The 16,367-nt window shown below is 47.7% G+C and overlaps 1 protein-coding gene across 4 annotated transcripts in view; it reads left to right on the top strand.

The window, feature by feature from the left end:
- Positions 1 to 16,367, top strand: part of LOC116946253 (voltage-dependent T-type calcium channel subunit alpha-1H) — a 363,323-nt gene that overhangs the window by 258,721 nt on the left and 88,235 nt on the right. For all 4 annotated transcript variants that reach the window (XM_076069824.1, XM_076069825.1, XM_032961269.2 and 1 more), the window contains exons 9-10: positions 2,676 to 3,729; positions 9,726 to 10,399. In XM_076069824.1, coding sequence (XP_075925939.1) covers positions 2,676 to 3,729; positions 9,726 to 10,399 — 1,728 coding nt within the window. The remainder of the gene's footprint in view (positions 1 to 2,675; positions 3,730 to 9,725; positions 10,400 to 16,367) is intronic.

Raw genomic sequence — 16,367 nt, 5'->3', positions numbered from 1 at the left:
CACAGTCCACACGGCGTGAGGGAGAGTCCCTCGTCCAGCGGTAGATCGACAAGAAGAATAAGAAGGCCCGCGTTGAAAATGAGTCGGCCATTCGGGACTTCGAGCCAGGGTCTGCCTGGATGGAGCCTAACAAAGTATACTTTACGAGCACTTTCACGAGAAAACCGCCGTGTAAAATGAACGTTGCTCGACTTACGAACGGACAAGCCACTGCCGACGAAGGCCTCCCCACGCCCCGTTGGTCGCGAGGCTTGTTTGACCAGACTTCGCCATGCCGGGGTCCGTCCGGTTTTGTGAACGTGCCGGTGGCCACGGCAAGACCAGGTGGCACTGTTACACCAAGGCCATGGTTTGAATTCAGATCGTTGGATTCGGAGTGCGGTGTGCACTGCACGTTCCACGTTGGGACCACTCCATTAATTATAGTCAAGTAATTTTAACATTCATAATTTAACATGAATATCTATTAATGCCCACTAAATAAATCACGATTGTGGCTTGACGCCTCATTGCACAAATCTGTATGGTGTCTCTAATGGAACTCCCTAACCACTGTGTTGCCGTTCCACCCCTTGCCATGCTATTAACCACCAAGATAAAAACGTCCCCCTTTTAGCCTCACAGATAATTATCGGTGTAAGTGATGTGAGCGTGCTCTGATTAGACCACAATAGCACACACCTAACTTGCCTTGGCATTGTTATGATTTAGATGAAAACTCAACTCGCATCTGCATCCAGGATCGTGAAAAGAGATTCCCATTAGAGGCACCATAAATCATCGCTCATTAGGAGGCATTAAGCCCAAAAAAAACACGTTTATTTGTGGACCTTAATGCACGTTAATATTAATTATGGAATATTAATATTAATTCATATAAATAGTGAAGCAGCTGTACAGTGGTTCGCGCACTGTACCGTGAACCCGGGGTCCTTCATTCATCTCCTGACCACGGCTAACATCAGTGGCGAGCGATTTATGAACCGGTCATACCTGCCCCCCTCCCCCCCATCTTCCCTTTCTCGAACCCACACTGACAAGTGTGGTGAAGTATGGTCAAACATTCCCCCCCCCATGAACTGATAAGGTGTGGGGGGGGAGGGCTGGGGGGGGGGTCATCCTGCGATGGATTTGACAAAGAGCCGTACATATTTTAGTATTTTTATAATCACTCATGAATATTGCATGGATGCTCTTTCGATCGAGGACAAGGGTTGCCAGCCCTGGCGCGATTCACTAAAATATCACGGGGGGTGGGGGGTCAATTATACTCATCGTTTAAACGCCCTTGCAAAATTCTCCCCCTGCTTATTTAGTTTTATTTTTATCGTCATCGTGGCCATTATAACGAGCGGATTGTTCCTAAAGAGGCCGAGTGTTGCGTATCCTGAGGGAAATTTTGCCGCTACTGATATTTCACGTCAGTTACCCGTGTCGTTCATCTTCCTTGTCAATTATAACCATTTGGCGTTTGGGCCTTCTCATTTAAAAAAACAAAATTATCCTACAGGAAGATAGCCAACGAGCCGTTTGACGTGGAGACACATAATACAAAAGTCATTACGCGTCGTGGTGTAAGGTAACGGATAATGAATGTGTCTGAGGTCATATTTAATGGTATAAAATGTGCGATGAAAGTGCACGTTTTGCTCTTTTTGGCACCCAAATGATCCCCACGGTTTTTCCGAGGCTGTAACATCGAATAAACCCTCCTCTAGCAGCTGTTGGAAAAAAGAGCAGACTACACCAAGCACACCATAAATCTTGAAACTGGACCGGAGTTTGCCTGCTTGAAGACATTCTTGCGGGAAAACACGAGGACGGAGAAAATATGCAATTTATTTGACTTGTTTGAAAAATGGGCTTCCACACAGTTCACTATGCATTTAATATGGGCTTTATGTATGTCCATTATGTAGGCATTATATGTTTCACTGTACCTACATATTCCACGTAAGCAGAAGACATTTTACTCTAACCTCGGAAAATAAAAAGAAAACTAGACTTTTTCTCAGATTGATGTGCATGCGAAGCTGATGACACGTGCAATTTGTAAATACAATACTCCATTTGAAATGTTACTGCAATTAGCACACATTTGTTGACACCATTCACTCCCCTGTCAGCACCAAGACGGTGCTGGTATGTGATGTCATGTGAACTTTGATTTCGAGTCCACCCACAATGCCGTTGCGAGTCATACAACCATGCTTGCATAACTGTCATGAATTAAAATGAGAATGCCAATCACAATGAATGTGAAAGATTCTTATTTACTAACGCGGTGCCGTGTACACACTCAATATTCAGAGCCAAGCTAAGGTATGCCCGATTTGAGTGTCCACCACTCAACAAGCCAAGATGAGATTGTTTCCCATTCGTTGGGGGGGGGGGGGAGTCTGACTTCAATTATAAATTGTTACTTCGACTTGACTTACGAATTTGATATTTACGTTTTTTGCAATCCATTCATTGTTTACATTGGCACGCTACTTTTTTGATTACGTAAATTCTCTATTTTTTTTATTGCTTCTCTCTTCCCGAATCCTTGCCCCTCAAACTCCGTTCTTATTTAACATTTACCACCGTCCTTCTTTCCCCTCCTGTGGTGTCTCCCATCCTCTTTCTTCCCCTCCGTGGCCCCACGCCGCTCCCCTCCATCCCGGGCACCGCAGATCGGCTCCTTCTTCATGATCAACCTGTGCCTCGTGGTCATCGCGACGCAGTTCTCCGAGACGAAGCAGCGCGAGAACCAGCTGATGGAGGAGCAGCGCGCACGCATGCACGGCAGCGACAGCTCCCTCGCCAGCTTCCGCGAGCCGGGCAGCTGCTACGAGGAGCTCGTGCGCTACCTGGGACACCTGCTGCGCAAGGTGTGGCGCCGCTCCTCGCGAGCCTTCGTCGACGCTCACGTGGCCCTGCAGCGGCGCATCAACCCCGCCGCCGCCGCCGCCGCCGCGGCCGCCGCGGCCGCGGCGACGGCGGCGGCGGCCGCCGGCGGGCGTCCGCGGCGCGACCAGAACGGCAGCAAGCAGGGCACGCGCCCGAGACGCCGCCGCAAGGGGAAGAAGGGCAGCCGCAAGAGGCGCAAGTCCTGGAGGTCGGTGCACCACCACCACCTCGTGCACCATCACCACCACCATCACCACCACTACCACGTCAACGGGGGAGGCGGCGGCGGGCACCGGCCGGCGCTCGCGCGGTGCATGTGCCGTCCCCGTGGCGGTAGCGGCGGTGGCAGCAGTGGCGGCGGTCCGAACGAGCGCGACGTGTTGCCGGCGGACGTTCGGACGGCCGTCGTGGTGGTGTCGTCGCCGCCGGCGCCGCCGCTGCCACCGCCGCCGCTTTCGTCGCCGTCCGGTAACTTTGGTGTGCGACGCACGCCGGGCTTGGCGTCCGTGCACAGCGTCTACCACGCCGACTGCCACCTGCTGGCGGGACGCCCGCTGCCATTCCGGGGTTCGCCGCTCACCTCGGAGGTCACGGTGGCAGCGGCGGCAGCGGCGGCGGCCTCCGCCGTCGTCGCGTCGGCCGTGTCCCAACGGCCCCCGCCGCCTCGGCCACCGCACGAGATGAACTACCCGACCATCGTGCCGTCAGCGGTGGTGGCGCCGGACAAAGGGAACAAGACGTGGAAGACGCGAGGGCCCCGCCGGGGAGAGTCGCGGGCGCACAGCTCGAGCACCACGGACGCCTTCGCCAAGCGGCACCACATCTTCGCCGCTTACGGTACGGTGTGGCTCAGCCAGGGCGCACCACTCGGTCCCGCACGGCGTGGATCGGGTCGTCACGGGAGGTGCGAGCTGGACTCTCCCGCTTCGTTGGAGAGTTTTGAAAAGTCTTGAGGAGGTTCGAGTGAACGTTAGGTGAACCGGCAGCCAATCGGGGTTAGGCTGCGGCAAAAGGGGGTGGGGCAACCGCGTGGTGATTCAGCAACCGCCACGCTCAGTGTGATGCTTAGTGGTGTTGAGAGCGAGTTCCACGCAGCGTATGGCACAGGACATTCCGCCCTCCCCACCCCATAATTTTTCATCATCTCCTTCTTATGATCACATTGTTTCTCGTGGTGATTTATCTTTTTTGTGTTGTTGTTGTTGTTGTTTTGTCCGTCTCTTTTGTTCCCTGTTTTTCATCGTTTATTTTTTCATGCCTGGTTTTTTATTGCATCTCGTTATTGTTTTCCACCATTGCTTGTTTCTGCACTCTGGTCGTTTTCGTTCGTTCTGTTTTAGTTGCTGATATTCCTTCGTTATATTTGTTATGTTCATGTTCGTCCTGCTCTTGTTCTTCTCCCATTATCTCCCTTTTGCTTGTGTTATTATCGTGTTATTTCAATGCTAAATTCTATGCTAATTCCTTTGTCAAGGGGTGCCTCTGCGGATGTGTATACTTTAACTTAGCTATTTCAATGAGCCATTTCAATGCTAAATTATATGCTAATTCCTTTGTCAAGGCGCTTTGTTTTCTTCTCACACAGTTTAAAGGTCGTGATCTAAGCGTGGCTTCTTCCACTCCAGCGCTGTCCTCCAGACAGTCTGGTCCCTTCACCTGATGAAGGCCGCTTGTGTTGTGGCTGAAACGTCGTGATTTTTTGTTATTTTATTTTCACCTACGTGACTTTACCCAATAGAACCAAAGAGTATTGTCGTGTTATTTATTTTGTTGTTATATATTTATTCTTGGGTTTAACTTCTAATTATTTTCCTCCTTTTCTTCGCTTGTTACACCTTTCTTGCATTCTACTTTTCCCTGTATTTTTTTAAGTTACATTTTTATCGTAGTTAATTATTCTTAATATAATTTAAACCATGGTTATTATTGTGTTGTTTCCAATTTTTTACAATTTTGGCTCGTTAAATTTTCCAGAGGATTCCTACCGACTGTGACAACTTGCTGCATTTTAGCTGTCCGGCGCTCTGCTCGTTGTTGTGAGCGTCACACCTTTACCCTCCGTTGTTGCTGGAGGGCAAATACCTCCGACTGCCCAGTAGCAGCGTCCTTCATGAACTTCTTCCACAGAGGCCGATCTTGCTACTGCTGGTACCAGTCCTAGCGGCAAGTCCACATACTCAGCCCGTCTCTTCTGTGTGCCCGTTTAGCCCCCTCTGTCTGGCCAAACAGTAACCGCTTTGGCACCCGGTGGCTGAGAATGCAGGCTACATGACCCAGCCGACACAGCCTTACCTGCTGTAGGAGCTCACTGATGGAACTGTATCCAGATCTTTGAAGGATCTGTGATATCCTCACACAATGTAGCCGGCTTGAATTTCAGGATGTAATGTACACACACTCAATGCTATTTCATCATCCTTTATATGCAGTTAACAATTTTAATATGCAAAGCCACATTAGTTGAAAGTAAGCCGTGAAATTGTAAAAATCCAACTTTAATGCAATTGTGCAATAAATTTCAATGGGCGCCCCTCACTTAACAGACTGGCTTGCTCGACTCGCTCTTTTATTTATATGAGGTTTGGCTGGAGGTGCTTCCAATTTTAGCCCAGCCCTTTCAATCAATGCAGCAATCAAGTGTTATGCACCAGTGGGTGGTTGGAGGGTGCATTATAGATTGAGAGTGCTGTGTTTTTTTTTTGTGCAGCGAGATCGGCAGGAACTGGCCACCCTATTAAGCGAGAGTGAGATTTTGGCCGCGTGTCAGCAGCGTGTCTTTGTGTAATTGTGTCATTTGCCGGATTCGTCATCACAGCGGTCCTATAATCATCAAATGTTCGAACTTAACTGGATCCAGTCTCGCGTGTGACTGCGATCTCGAACGTGGAGCCGCAAACTACGTGGAATGTACAGATATTTACTCGCATCGCTTGTATTTCTATTTCAAATCTGCTTTGGCAAAGGGCGGCAGAGTGGCGTCGTGCTAATACTTGTGCCTCGCAGCAACAAGAGTCTGGGTTCGAATCCGAACCAGCCTTCCTGTGTTGATTTTGTACATTCTGCCCATGTTCTGCATGTCTTTCCTCTGGGTTTTCTGGCTTACTCCCATTAGGGGTTATTTATTTATATAATTTGCATCGGTCATTTATTGCTGTGCTGAATATTTACCTGCGTATTACCTAATTGGCATTGCACCGAGCAGCACCCCCCCCTCCCCCCCACCTACTGCGAAAAATTTCGGAGGATCGTCCGTAAAAAGGGTCAAGACTCAGGCTCTCCTAGATAAACAAGCGTAATAAGGAATTAAATCCATGTGGGGATTGGTTAATCACCAGGCATGTAACAATGCAGAGAATCATTGATTACAATCGATTCGAACACTCCCGTTCATTGAATTGCGGGTGGAAAAAAAAATGGACGACCCCTTATGCAAATTGTTTGTGAATGCTACAGCTCGGTTAACGAATTGTACACACGATGTACAACGACGGTCGAGATAGGGCAGTAAACATTTATGATTTAGTTTGTGCACTGCATTAATTTTACACACACTTTCTATCGGTGGAGGGGGTGGAGGGGGGGGGATGCCAACACACCGAAACAACTTCCAACGAACTTTCATTTAAGAAATGCACGCTGTTGTGGCTGATAGCCACCAGTGTTATGTTTGTGCTGAGCTGAGGCCATTAAACTAGTGCGCTTTACCTGCAATTAATGTGGCTAATAAATGAATGCCACGAAATGCACTACTTACCTTTGCCATTGTGCTTCGGTGATGTATGTTCGCCGTTAAGGTAGGTCCCAAAAGGATCAAAAATTAATTGAAATTGCTGACATCTGCCTGTGCTGAATTTGATTGCTCTGCACACGGCTTTTATGCAGCAGTTCTTTTTTATTATTATAATTGTAAAATACGTCTAAGTATATTTTATTTCTTTAATGATCATTAGAAACATTCCCTCCTCGCCGCAGTGGACTAACGACTGCAACCGAAGCACTGGGCCAGCACTCTGAGTACCTGAGTTCGATTCCTGGGTCTTGTTGTAGAGAGCTGGGTTTGCCCGAGCAGTGAGTTTTATTGAGTCCAGTCAACATTGTGCAAAAAAACAGCATTACAGTGAGGGAAAAAAGTAGTTGATCCCCTGCTGATTTTGTACGTTTGCCCACTGACAAAGAAATGATCAGTCTATAATTTTAATGGTAGGTTAATTTGAACAGTGAGAGACAGAATAACAACATAAAATTCAGAAAAACGCATGTCAAAAATGTTATAAATTGATTTGCATTTTAATGAGGGAAATAAGTATTTGACCCCTCTGCAAAACATGACTTAGTACTTGATGGCAAAACACTTGTTGGCAATCACAGAGGTCAGACGTTTCTTGTAGTTGGCCACCAGGTTTGCACACATCTCAGGAGGGATTTTGTCCCACTCCTCTTTGCAGATCTTCTCCAAGTCATTAAGGTTTCGAGGCTGACGTTTGGCAACTCGAACCTTCAGCTCCCTCCACAGATTTTCTACCACCTCCATGTTTGACGGTGGGGATGATCAAAACGAGCACCTCTTTGTGGAAATTCAAAAGTGCTTGGTTATGTAGACGAACTGCTCCTCAAACATTGAAATGTGATTCAGGACCGCCAATGTAGATTAGCAACACCAAACATTTGCCTGAGAGGAGCAATCCTCACGTGACAACTTAGTTTGCGTGCAGTTATTGGTGAGCTGGCTGAGACTGTTAAAATATATTTTTCATGTAGTAATGGGCTCATTTACCCAGGATTGTCTCGGAGTCTCGGGACTATTTTTCAGGAGGCTACTGCTTTGGGACAGTTTGATCAATTCCTAATCAAGCGCGAGGAACGCAGAACACTTGGAGAAACCGCAATACGCGTTGGTAGGGATACCATTCAAATGTCCATCCCACCAGATTCAAGAATCCATTACTGTTCTCGTGGCCACCTTTCTTATTGAGAAGCTGATTTATTCTCTGGTGGCTGGCCGGAATTGAACCCACAATCAAAGCAGTGCCGGCCCTGTGTAGGTATCACGGGCATGACCAAAAGTCACCCAAACATATTTCGGAGCACGGCATGAAAAAATCACTCTCTTACACCCTATTATTCTATATTTCAATGTGGTAGCCCGCATCAATATATTAATATGGCTCCTGCAGAAAGCAGGAAGAAATAATGGAGGTGTGACGACATGAACATCATGAACCTCGATAACCTCTTGATTTATATTTCAGCGAAGTTCAAAAATGCAATATATAAATACATTCAGAAGGAGCCTCAGATAAATGTAGTGGCCATTTAAATGGGATCCTGGCTCTTTCCAAGGGAATGTGGAATGTTCCACCCCTCCAACGTTAGGGCTGGAAATGGAGATGAAAACTCCCCGGGGCATGTTATGGCAATGAGAGACAATGGTCTTGACTTTTTGTGTCAGGGGGAGATTAAAAACTGCGTGGCTGGCCTGACATAGAGGGAATGGCGTGACAGCAAAGATTGAATTCACATTTCATGGGATCGAATTATCATCTTCATCAACATTTAGCGTGAAACCGTCTGGTTTGCTCATCAGCTTCTGATAAATACTCCATGCAGAAGAATCTTGAAAAATGTTTGAGACAACGTCCATTGAAATCTTAAGACAACCCACACTCACCAGACGTGGCTTTCAATACCTTCCGCACGTCGCCACGGTTGGGAGTGGTATGACGAGGGAGACAGTCTGTTCTGGGTTGTGATTAAAACCTTGAGACATCAAGGCTCACGGAGCGAGTGCATTGCACTTAAAGAGGGAACTGTGTAGAGAAATACCACAGCTTCATCAAGGTCGCTGATTGCTCTCTAGGTTAGGACAGAAACTTTCGATCACCTCTGGTAACGATCCTCCTTGGGGAGACTAAAATATTTTTTTAATAAGCCCACGTGACTACGTGATGGATTGTTACAAAGAGAGCATTTATCAAAATCTCCTCATTATTTAAAAGCCCGTGTTCCTTTCCATTGCTGGAATGGCATAACATCATCGAGGCTGTGCCCGCGTAATTAAAACGAGGGCTTGGAAGAAGGATTTTTTTCCTTTTATGTAGCGTGGGAAACATCGCGCAATGATTTAGATTCCCGGCCTTGAGCGAAGTGAAGACCTCCACTCTCTCTCTCCAGGAATCTACGCAGTCAGCCGTTCGCACCGGACACCCGCACACGGTGCTGACAGTTCTTTACTATTGGCATCATTAATAGTGAAACAGGCCTGCAACTGAAACGGCGTCGCGTTGTAATGAGCAAACGTTTTGGGCTGTGGCAATTCCACAAGGGGAGGAGGGGGGGGGGACATAGGAGAATGCGCCGAACGTGCCCAAACGCACGACTGGTGCGAACTACCGTAACGTTCTAGAGGGGATGCGAAGGTGAAATGATGCAAAAACGTGGGCGAGTCCAGGCTTGCGAGTTAAAAAAAAGGCACCGGAAAACTGACAATGTTAATATTTGGGACGCGAGAAATTACGACGCAAAACTTGTTTGGGTCACTTACGGGGGCCAGGGTCAACCGAGCATTCTAAATCACTTAAGTCCCCTATTAGCGTTTAACAAACACGCACTTCCCATCACCAGCGAACCAAGTAATTCAACCCTTGTGGAATGTGACGCTAAAACTGAGAAAGAAACGGCAGAAGCCCACCGCTGGACACCAGTATAATATATTTGAGCGAATGGGACGTCTTATTGTCACATCCGAAAACCCGATCGGGGCACGACTCGGCCCAGAGTGACGACGTTCGTACGTGACACGAAGCCGTGCCACCGTGTGTCCGCCCTCCCGACAGCGGGCACGAGCGAGCTGCTGTGCCGCTGCCCGGCGTTCCCGAGCGTCCCCCTGGGCGTCCCGCAGCCCGACCTGCTGCCGGCCGCGGCAGGCGAAGGGTGCGCCCTGTGCGCCGCGGGACAGGACGAGCCGTCGGCGTGCAGGCGAGGAGGAGGAGGAGGCGGCGGCTGCGGCGGCGGTGACTCGGTCTCGGAGGGCTCCGCGTCCGGGCGCGAGTCCCCCTCCAGCGCCCGCGACGGCTTCGGGCCCGGGGAGGCCGTCTGCTCCGTCTGCCGCTGCGGGCGGCACTGCCGCGACCGCCGGGCCGGCTCCGGCTCCGGCTCCGACTCGGGCTCCGGCTCGGGCTCCGGCAGCGATTGCGGCGGCGGCGACGACGACGGAGACGGCGACGGAGACGGAGACGGCGACGACGACGACGACGACGACAGCGGAGGAGATGAACGCGGCGACGGCGGCGACAGCGGCGGGGGGGACGACGGGGAACGCGACGGGACGGGGAAGCGCGGGTGGCTGCGGCGCTGGAAGGAGCGGCCGTGCGTCGCCGGGCTGACGCGCTTCTGCCACACCGTGAGCCAGCGCTTCAGCTGGATCGTCAACAGCAAGTACTTCAACCGCGGCATCATGGTGGCCATCCTCATCAACACCGTCAGCATGGCCATCGAGTACCACGAGCAGGTGAGGTCGTTCGTCGTGATCGGCGGTAGCGGCAGCGGTGGTCTATACACTGATGGACGGAGGCTGATCTATTCAAGCCACCGCCTTCCCTCCCACAGTGTCGAAATGTAACAATCCGTCTCGGATTTTGGCGCGAGTTGATTTAATCGTTCCTTCTTCATGATGGAGGTAGTATGAGGGGCATCCCCTCAACTTAATTGTCCATCATCACCTTCTCGTGATGTGTTCTGCTCATTCCAACTTCCCACTTCCTATAATTGTCAGTTTTCCCGATGATGTCTCTAACCTGTCGACCGCCCTCCAATCCGTACTTATTTTGAATCCCTCTTTGGCAACCTAATAGAGTGTTGAGTTAATTCAGATGCAAACGACTTAACGTTTCTTCTCAAACGGAGAAGAGTATGTTTACTTTATTGCAACAGCTGCACTACCGTATTAATTATCAGAATTGAACTTCATCTTTTGCCGGTCAACAGCATTAGCAATGTCGTGGCATCATAATGCACAGCAGACATCATTATTATCATGAATATTAAAATGTTACATCTTCACAATTGCATTCCAGAAACTGACCATAGTGCTCCTGATGAAACGACAGTGTGGTGGTAGAGTATTGGTGCAGTAGTTAGCACACTGCACTTTGAGCCTGACGACCTGAGTTCGATTCCTGACCATGGCCAACATCAGTGGCAAGTGATGTCTGAACTGTTGCTGCATAACCTCCTTCATCATCCCGCACCGACCAGCTTGGTAACGTCTGGTAAAACAACTCCCATAACTGATTTGGGATGTCTTCCTTCGTTGGTGGAGTGAAAAAAGGCTGTAAGTTTTGCAATTATTTATTAAGCAGTGCCCACAGCAGCCGTGTAAATCAATCAAATGATATTCTTGTGCATTGAGACTCACGCTTAATAATCATGACCTTTATTCAGATAAGTCCCCAAAATATAAGGGTTATGGGCACTCCCTTCTCAATGGTGTGTTTTATCTCAAAGTGACTGGAACTCCAGCGATATTATGAGTTATTTTTTTGGGTTAGATCGCGTAAATATATAAATGTGTCGTTAAACCCGCCACCACCTGACACAGCCAACTAGTAAGGGTTGTCACGTAAACAGCACGTGGCCAATTTGTCACTACTACAGCACACCGGTGTGTTGGAGAGCCAAGCCACAACATTTACAATCCGAGTACGACGTTTCGCAAGTAATTACAACTAGCTTCATCAGGTGACAGCCAGATTTGTGGAGAAGTCCACCTGTTTTGTTCCTCATATAGAGGCGTAGATGTGGTGACCACGCTTTTGCGCTCTTCCGCAAAGTGGGGGGGGGGATTAATGAGTAAACTTACATTATGCATGTCCATTATGCGAGCCCTTTGATCAGCACGAGACTAAAAGAACACCAAATAAATATTAAATACTCCCAAATACAACTGTCAGCAGTAGCAGAACACGCCTGCCAACAAGGACACTCAATTGATTTTGATAATGGTGAAGTTCTGTGCAAAGCTAGCTACTGCTGGCCAAGACTAATTTGAGAAGCTATAAAAATTAAAAGAAAAAATAATTTTAACCGTTCGAATAGCTACCGACTTAGTGCTACTTGGAAGCAAATCATCAAATAATAAATGTTTTAATGCATGCCTATACAGGCCACCATACTTCAATGGGGATTACCGTTGGTACGGTTATTTTAATAAACACAATAAAGCAGGAAGGACAAGATCAAAGGGCTCGCATAATGTGCATGCCTAATGCATGATGTACGTTGCCTCAGTAATCCATCTCACCCCCTCCCCACTTTGCGTGAGAGCGCAGAAGCGTGGTCACCACATCTACGCCTCTATATGAGGAACAAAACAGGTGGACTTCTACACAGATCTGGCTGTCGCCTGATGAAGCTAGTTGTAATTACTGGCGAAACGTCGTACTCAGATTGTAAATGTTGTGGCTTGACTCTCCAACACACCGGTGTGCTGTACTAGTGACGAATTGACACGTTCTGTTTACGTGACAACCCTTACTAGTTGGCTGTGTCGGGTGGTGGCGGGTTTAACGACACATTTGTATATATTTGCGCGATCTAACCCAAAAAAACGCCTCTATTATGGATGATATAGGTCGCGAAAGCCTGCTACGTGTTAAACTGATACTATGTGTGTTCAGCGATAATGCTTGTGGCTCATTGAGCCACATTATGGCACATCTAGGAATCTTCGGTTTAAATGGTGAAGCTCACAGAGACAGTTTGTAGATGGGCAGAGAGTCGCTTGTAGAAAACCACCAAGTAACCTTATTCGAATGTCATCTTTCTAGACATTATTTACCGAGTCTCAAGACTATTATTCCAGCAGTTCCGCGGTTGATATATTTGACCATACTTTCCTTAAGGAGTCACTTGCATGTGGGAGAAACCTGCAGTGTCCAGACAAAAACCCACAATGCAATGGAGGGGATAGCACTCAAAGGTCTTTGCAGACTGGCCCATGAAGCCACTTCCTGTACTGCCAACACTTGACCACCTCGCAGACCACAGTAGATTTTGAACCCTGTGTTTGGGTGTACGAGTGTGTACATGTATTTTTGTCTCCAAACGTTGATGCATGCTTGCCTGTGTGCACGTGTGTGTTTTTGTGCGTGCAAGTGTATGTTCACAAGCATGTCTACATGTACATTTGTGTGTATGTACATGCATGTGTTTTGCTTCAGTGTGTATGTGAATGGGGAGTGTGGGGAGCGGTGGTGTAGCGGTTAGCGCGCTGCGCTATGAACCCAGCGACCCGAGTTCGATTCCCGCTCACGGCCAACACCAGTGACGATTTTCTGAACCGACCCTCAGCCTCCCCTAGGTGTTTAAATATCACCAGTGGGAAGATAAAGGTAGCTGGGCATGGTGCTTGGCCACTCAACCTATCTTGTGCTGTGCTGGCCTTAATAGGTGGTCATTAACAGCACTTGCCCCGACAGTCTGGTAAAGTTATAGGGTAGGGGATGTCTTTGTCTCTGCAATTGTGTGTGCATATGTCACTCTCTGTGTACACCTCTATGCGTACGTGTGTATGCCTGCCTATGTTCTCTCTGTGGAGGGGAGGCATGGTTAATGATGTCTTGGAGGAGGTAATGGTGTGACACGGCCGTTAATGGGGTGTAGACGCGGCCCCGCGTGCTCATAGCGGTGCCCGAGTCTGCACGCCTGGACTCGATTCAAGGATTAAAAAGCGTTACGTGTGCCCGGCGTTCCATAATTGACTCGCTCTATCCTCTGGCAAAAGAACATCTCTCGGACGCAAAATAAAATAAATTGAAGCGGGAGAGATAAAATAAAGTGCGAGTGATGGCTCCAGACTAACGTTTCGCATTCTTCTCTGACTTTTTTTTCCTTTCGGGGCTGATACGGAATCATAAATGTTAATTCTCGGTAATACCGTGGTCGTTTTCCAATGGGGGCCCCATTTTTTTCTCATGCGCTCGCACCACCATAGACACCAGGGGACAGCATTTCCATTGCGTCGAAAAGATCCACTGGTGTGTCGTGTGGCCACGTGTGGGGCGACCACTCTGTATGGACGGCCACATCGTTGTCAAAAATGAGGCTTCCCTTCAAAGGGCCGAGCATATGGAAATGCGAGGGCAACAGACCTGGGCTACGAAGTAGATGGGCCACCACAGTCCCCACCCAATCTGTGCAATGGCCTCTGATGTCCTTGTGCTTGGATTTGGCCTGCTCCTGTGATGGTCTGGCATTCCAGTTGTTTTGAGAAGAAGTTCTCTGTCATCTGAATGTCTGGACCCATTGCCTGGAATATACAGACTTTTAATTCGTTTAGCGGCTCTATGTACGTAACATTTTATAAGGAAACAATACAAAAATAAGTTACGGAGTGAAAAATCAAATATATTAGAGAGTGGGTCATAGGGGTTATTTGACCATACTTCACCATGTTGGTCAGCGCTGGTTGTTGACGTTGGTGAGTATGATGTCGGTGTATAGCACAGTACAACAATGGATTTTTCTGCATTGTTCTCCACTGCACACAACACAGCCATGCAGCCATAAGCAACCTGTTTGTGCCGGGAGGTCTTCCATTCAAGCATTGCTCAGGCTCAAATCTGCGTAGCTCGTGAGATTGGATAAGATTGGGTGCATTCCAGGTGGTGTAGTTATCTGGTGATTTCCCAGAATGCCGTGTTTAAAATTTGATATTGCAGGGGTTGAGGTAGAGCACTTGACTCAAACGTGTGTGTTTATGCTTGTAGGGATCAAGTTGGTCAATCATCATCATCATCATCATCCCTCTGGGGCAGGGGAGGGCAAATTTTTTGACTCGCGGGCCACAATGGGTTCTCAAATTTGACAGAGGGGCCGGGCCAGCAACAAATAGATGGAGTGTTTGTGTGAACTAATATAAATGACATGTAAAAATCATTACATGAAAGGATTTGGCCTTTAACAGGTAGCAAAGCATTTATTTGCGAGGCAATTTAACAACTTGCACGAACATGAACAATACAAAAACATGTCGTAACTCCCGGTCAAAGTGCGCCATCTAATGGGGAAATGGGGGCATTACAGGAGAAAGATAAAATTTAATATAACAATAATAATATTTGGACAAGTTCGGCGGGCCGGATTAAAAAGCCCAACGGGCCGTATATGGCCCGGGGGCCGTACTGTGCCCATGTCTGCTCTGGGGTCATTAAAATTGTACCGCTTCGTGGGAAGTCAACAATAGTTGTCCTATAACGATACTGGCTCAATCATAGGAATGTGGAATTTTCACCACTAGCGGAGATGAGCACCACTTCATGTCTGTGTGATCAAGTATATGCTCTGGATTTTGACAGCGAACACATCATCACTCTGGGTGAATGAAACTTGTACCACTTCGTGGGAAGTCTTCATGGGTAAATTTTGTTCAGAACCTGCTTGCTGTTCTATCTCCTTTCCACACCTATTGTCATTTAGACACCTTTTTACTGACATTTGTTGTTTATTTACTAACCACTTTCACAAGTAAACAAAAACGACACAAATTCGATGACCATCACTTGGTAATGGGAGCTCAACAGTGGCTGCCCTATGAATAAACTGGCACCTACCACAGGAATGTGGAATTTCCACCACAAACTCAGGGCCTCCAAGTGAAATGATTGTTGCCCAATTCTCATTTATTCGGAGGAGACACTTATTGTGTTACGCGATTTACATCCACCATCACTGAAAAGGTTTTTTTTTGCAAGCGGTAATCAACGCACGATAACTCCGAACATTGCTAGAGTATAAAAACTGTACAATTAAAAATTACCAGATTGGAATTACAACCAGCTGATCACGTTACCACAGCCCCCCCCCACCTCCCACGCAGACCTGCGTCCTTTCGCGCTATGCACGCGAGCCAATTTGGCAGGACGCCCGTCTTGAAAATCTGGCAACTTGTCTTGCTCACGCTTGGGAATTCAGTCACAAATTGCAGTCTCTCGTGGCGTAAACACCAGCACGGAAATTGTAAATTGTTTGCTCAGATTTCAGTCAAAGCCAGTGCATTGGTTGACAAGTGCCCTTTTTTGAGATTTTAATGTTGAGCAATATGTATAAATAATAATAATTACCGTCCAGCTTTGACATTGGTGTATCTGTCACGAAGCGAGTAACCAAAGCCTCCTTTCTTTGAAGTGCTAAGCCCATAAAAGGAATGCATTTCAATGTAGCTGTCCCTGTACCAGTATGCATTTAAGTGAACTTATAATTACGCGACAACATGCATTATAAATGTGTGCTTAAGTTTGATGTAATGTCGTTAACATAAGCAAGTTAAGAGCCCATTGAGATCTATTTTTTTATGAATACAGAATCTCAAAACGCCAGATTTAAAATAGCTCTGTGCTGTGATATAAGCATGTACCACTTCAGTGATGGAAATGTCATGTGTGTGTGGCCGGGGCCAGTCCATGAACAACGCAGGTTAG

Source organism: Petromyzon marinus, chromosome 26, assembly GCF_048934315.1.
Source record: "Petromyzon marinus isolate PM22_M1 ecotype Great Lakes invasive population chromosome 26, UKy_Petmar_22M1.pri1.0, whole genome shotgun sequence".
Taxonomy (NCBI): domain Eukaryota; kingdom Metazoa; phylum Chordata; class Hyperoartia; order Petromyzontiformes; family Petromyzontidae; genus Petromyzon; species Petromyzon marinus.
This window is presented reverse-complemented; position numbering and strand designations above follow the sequence as displayed.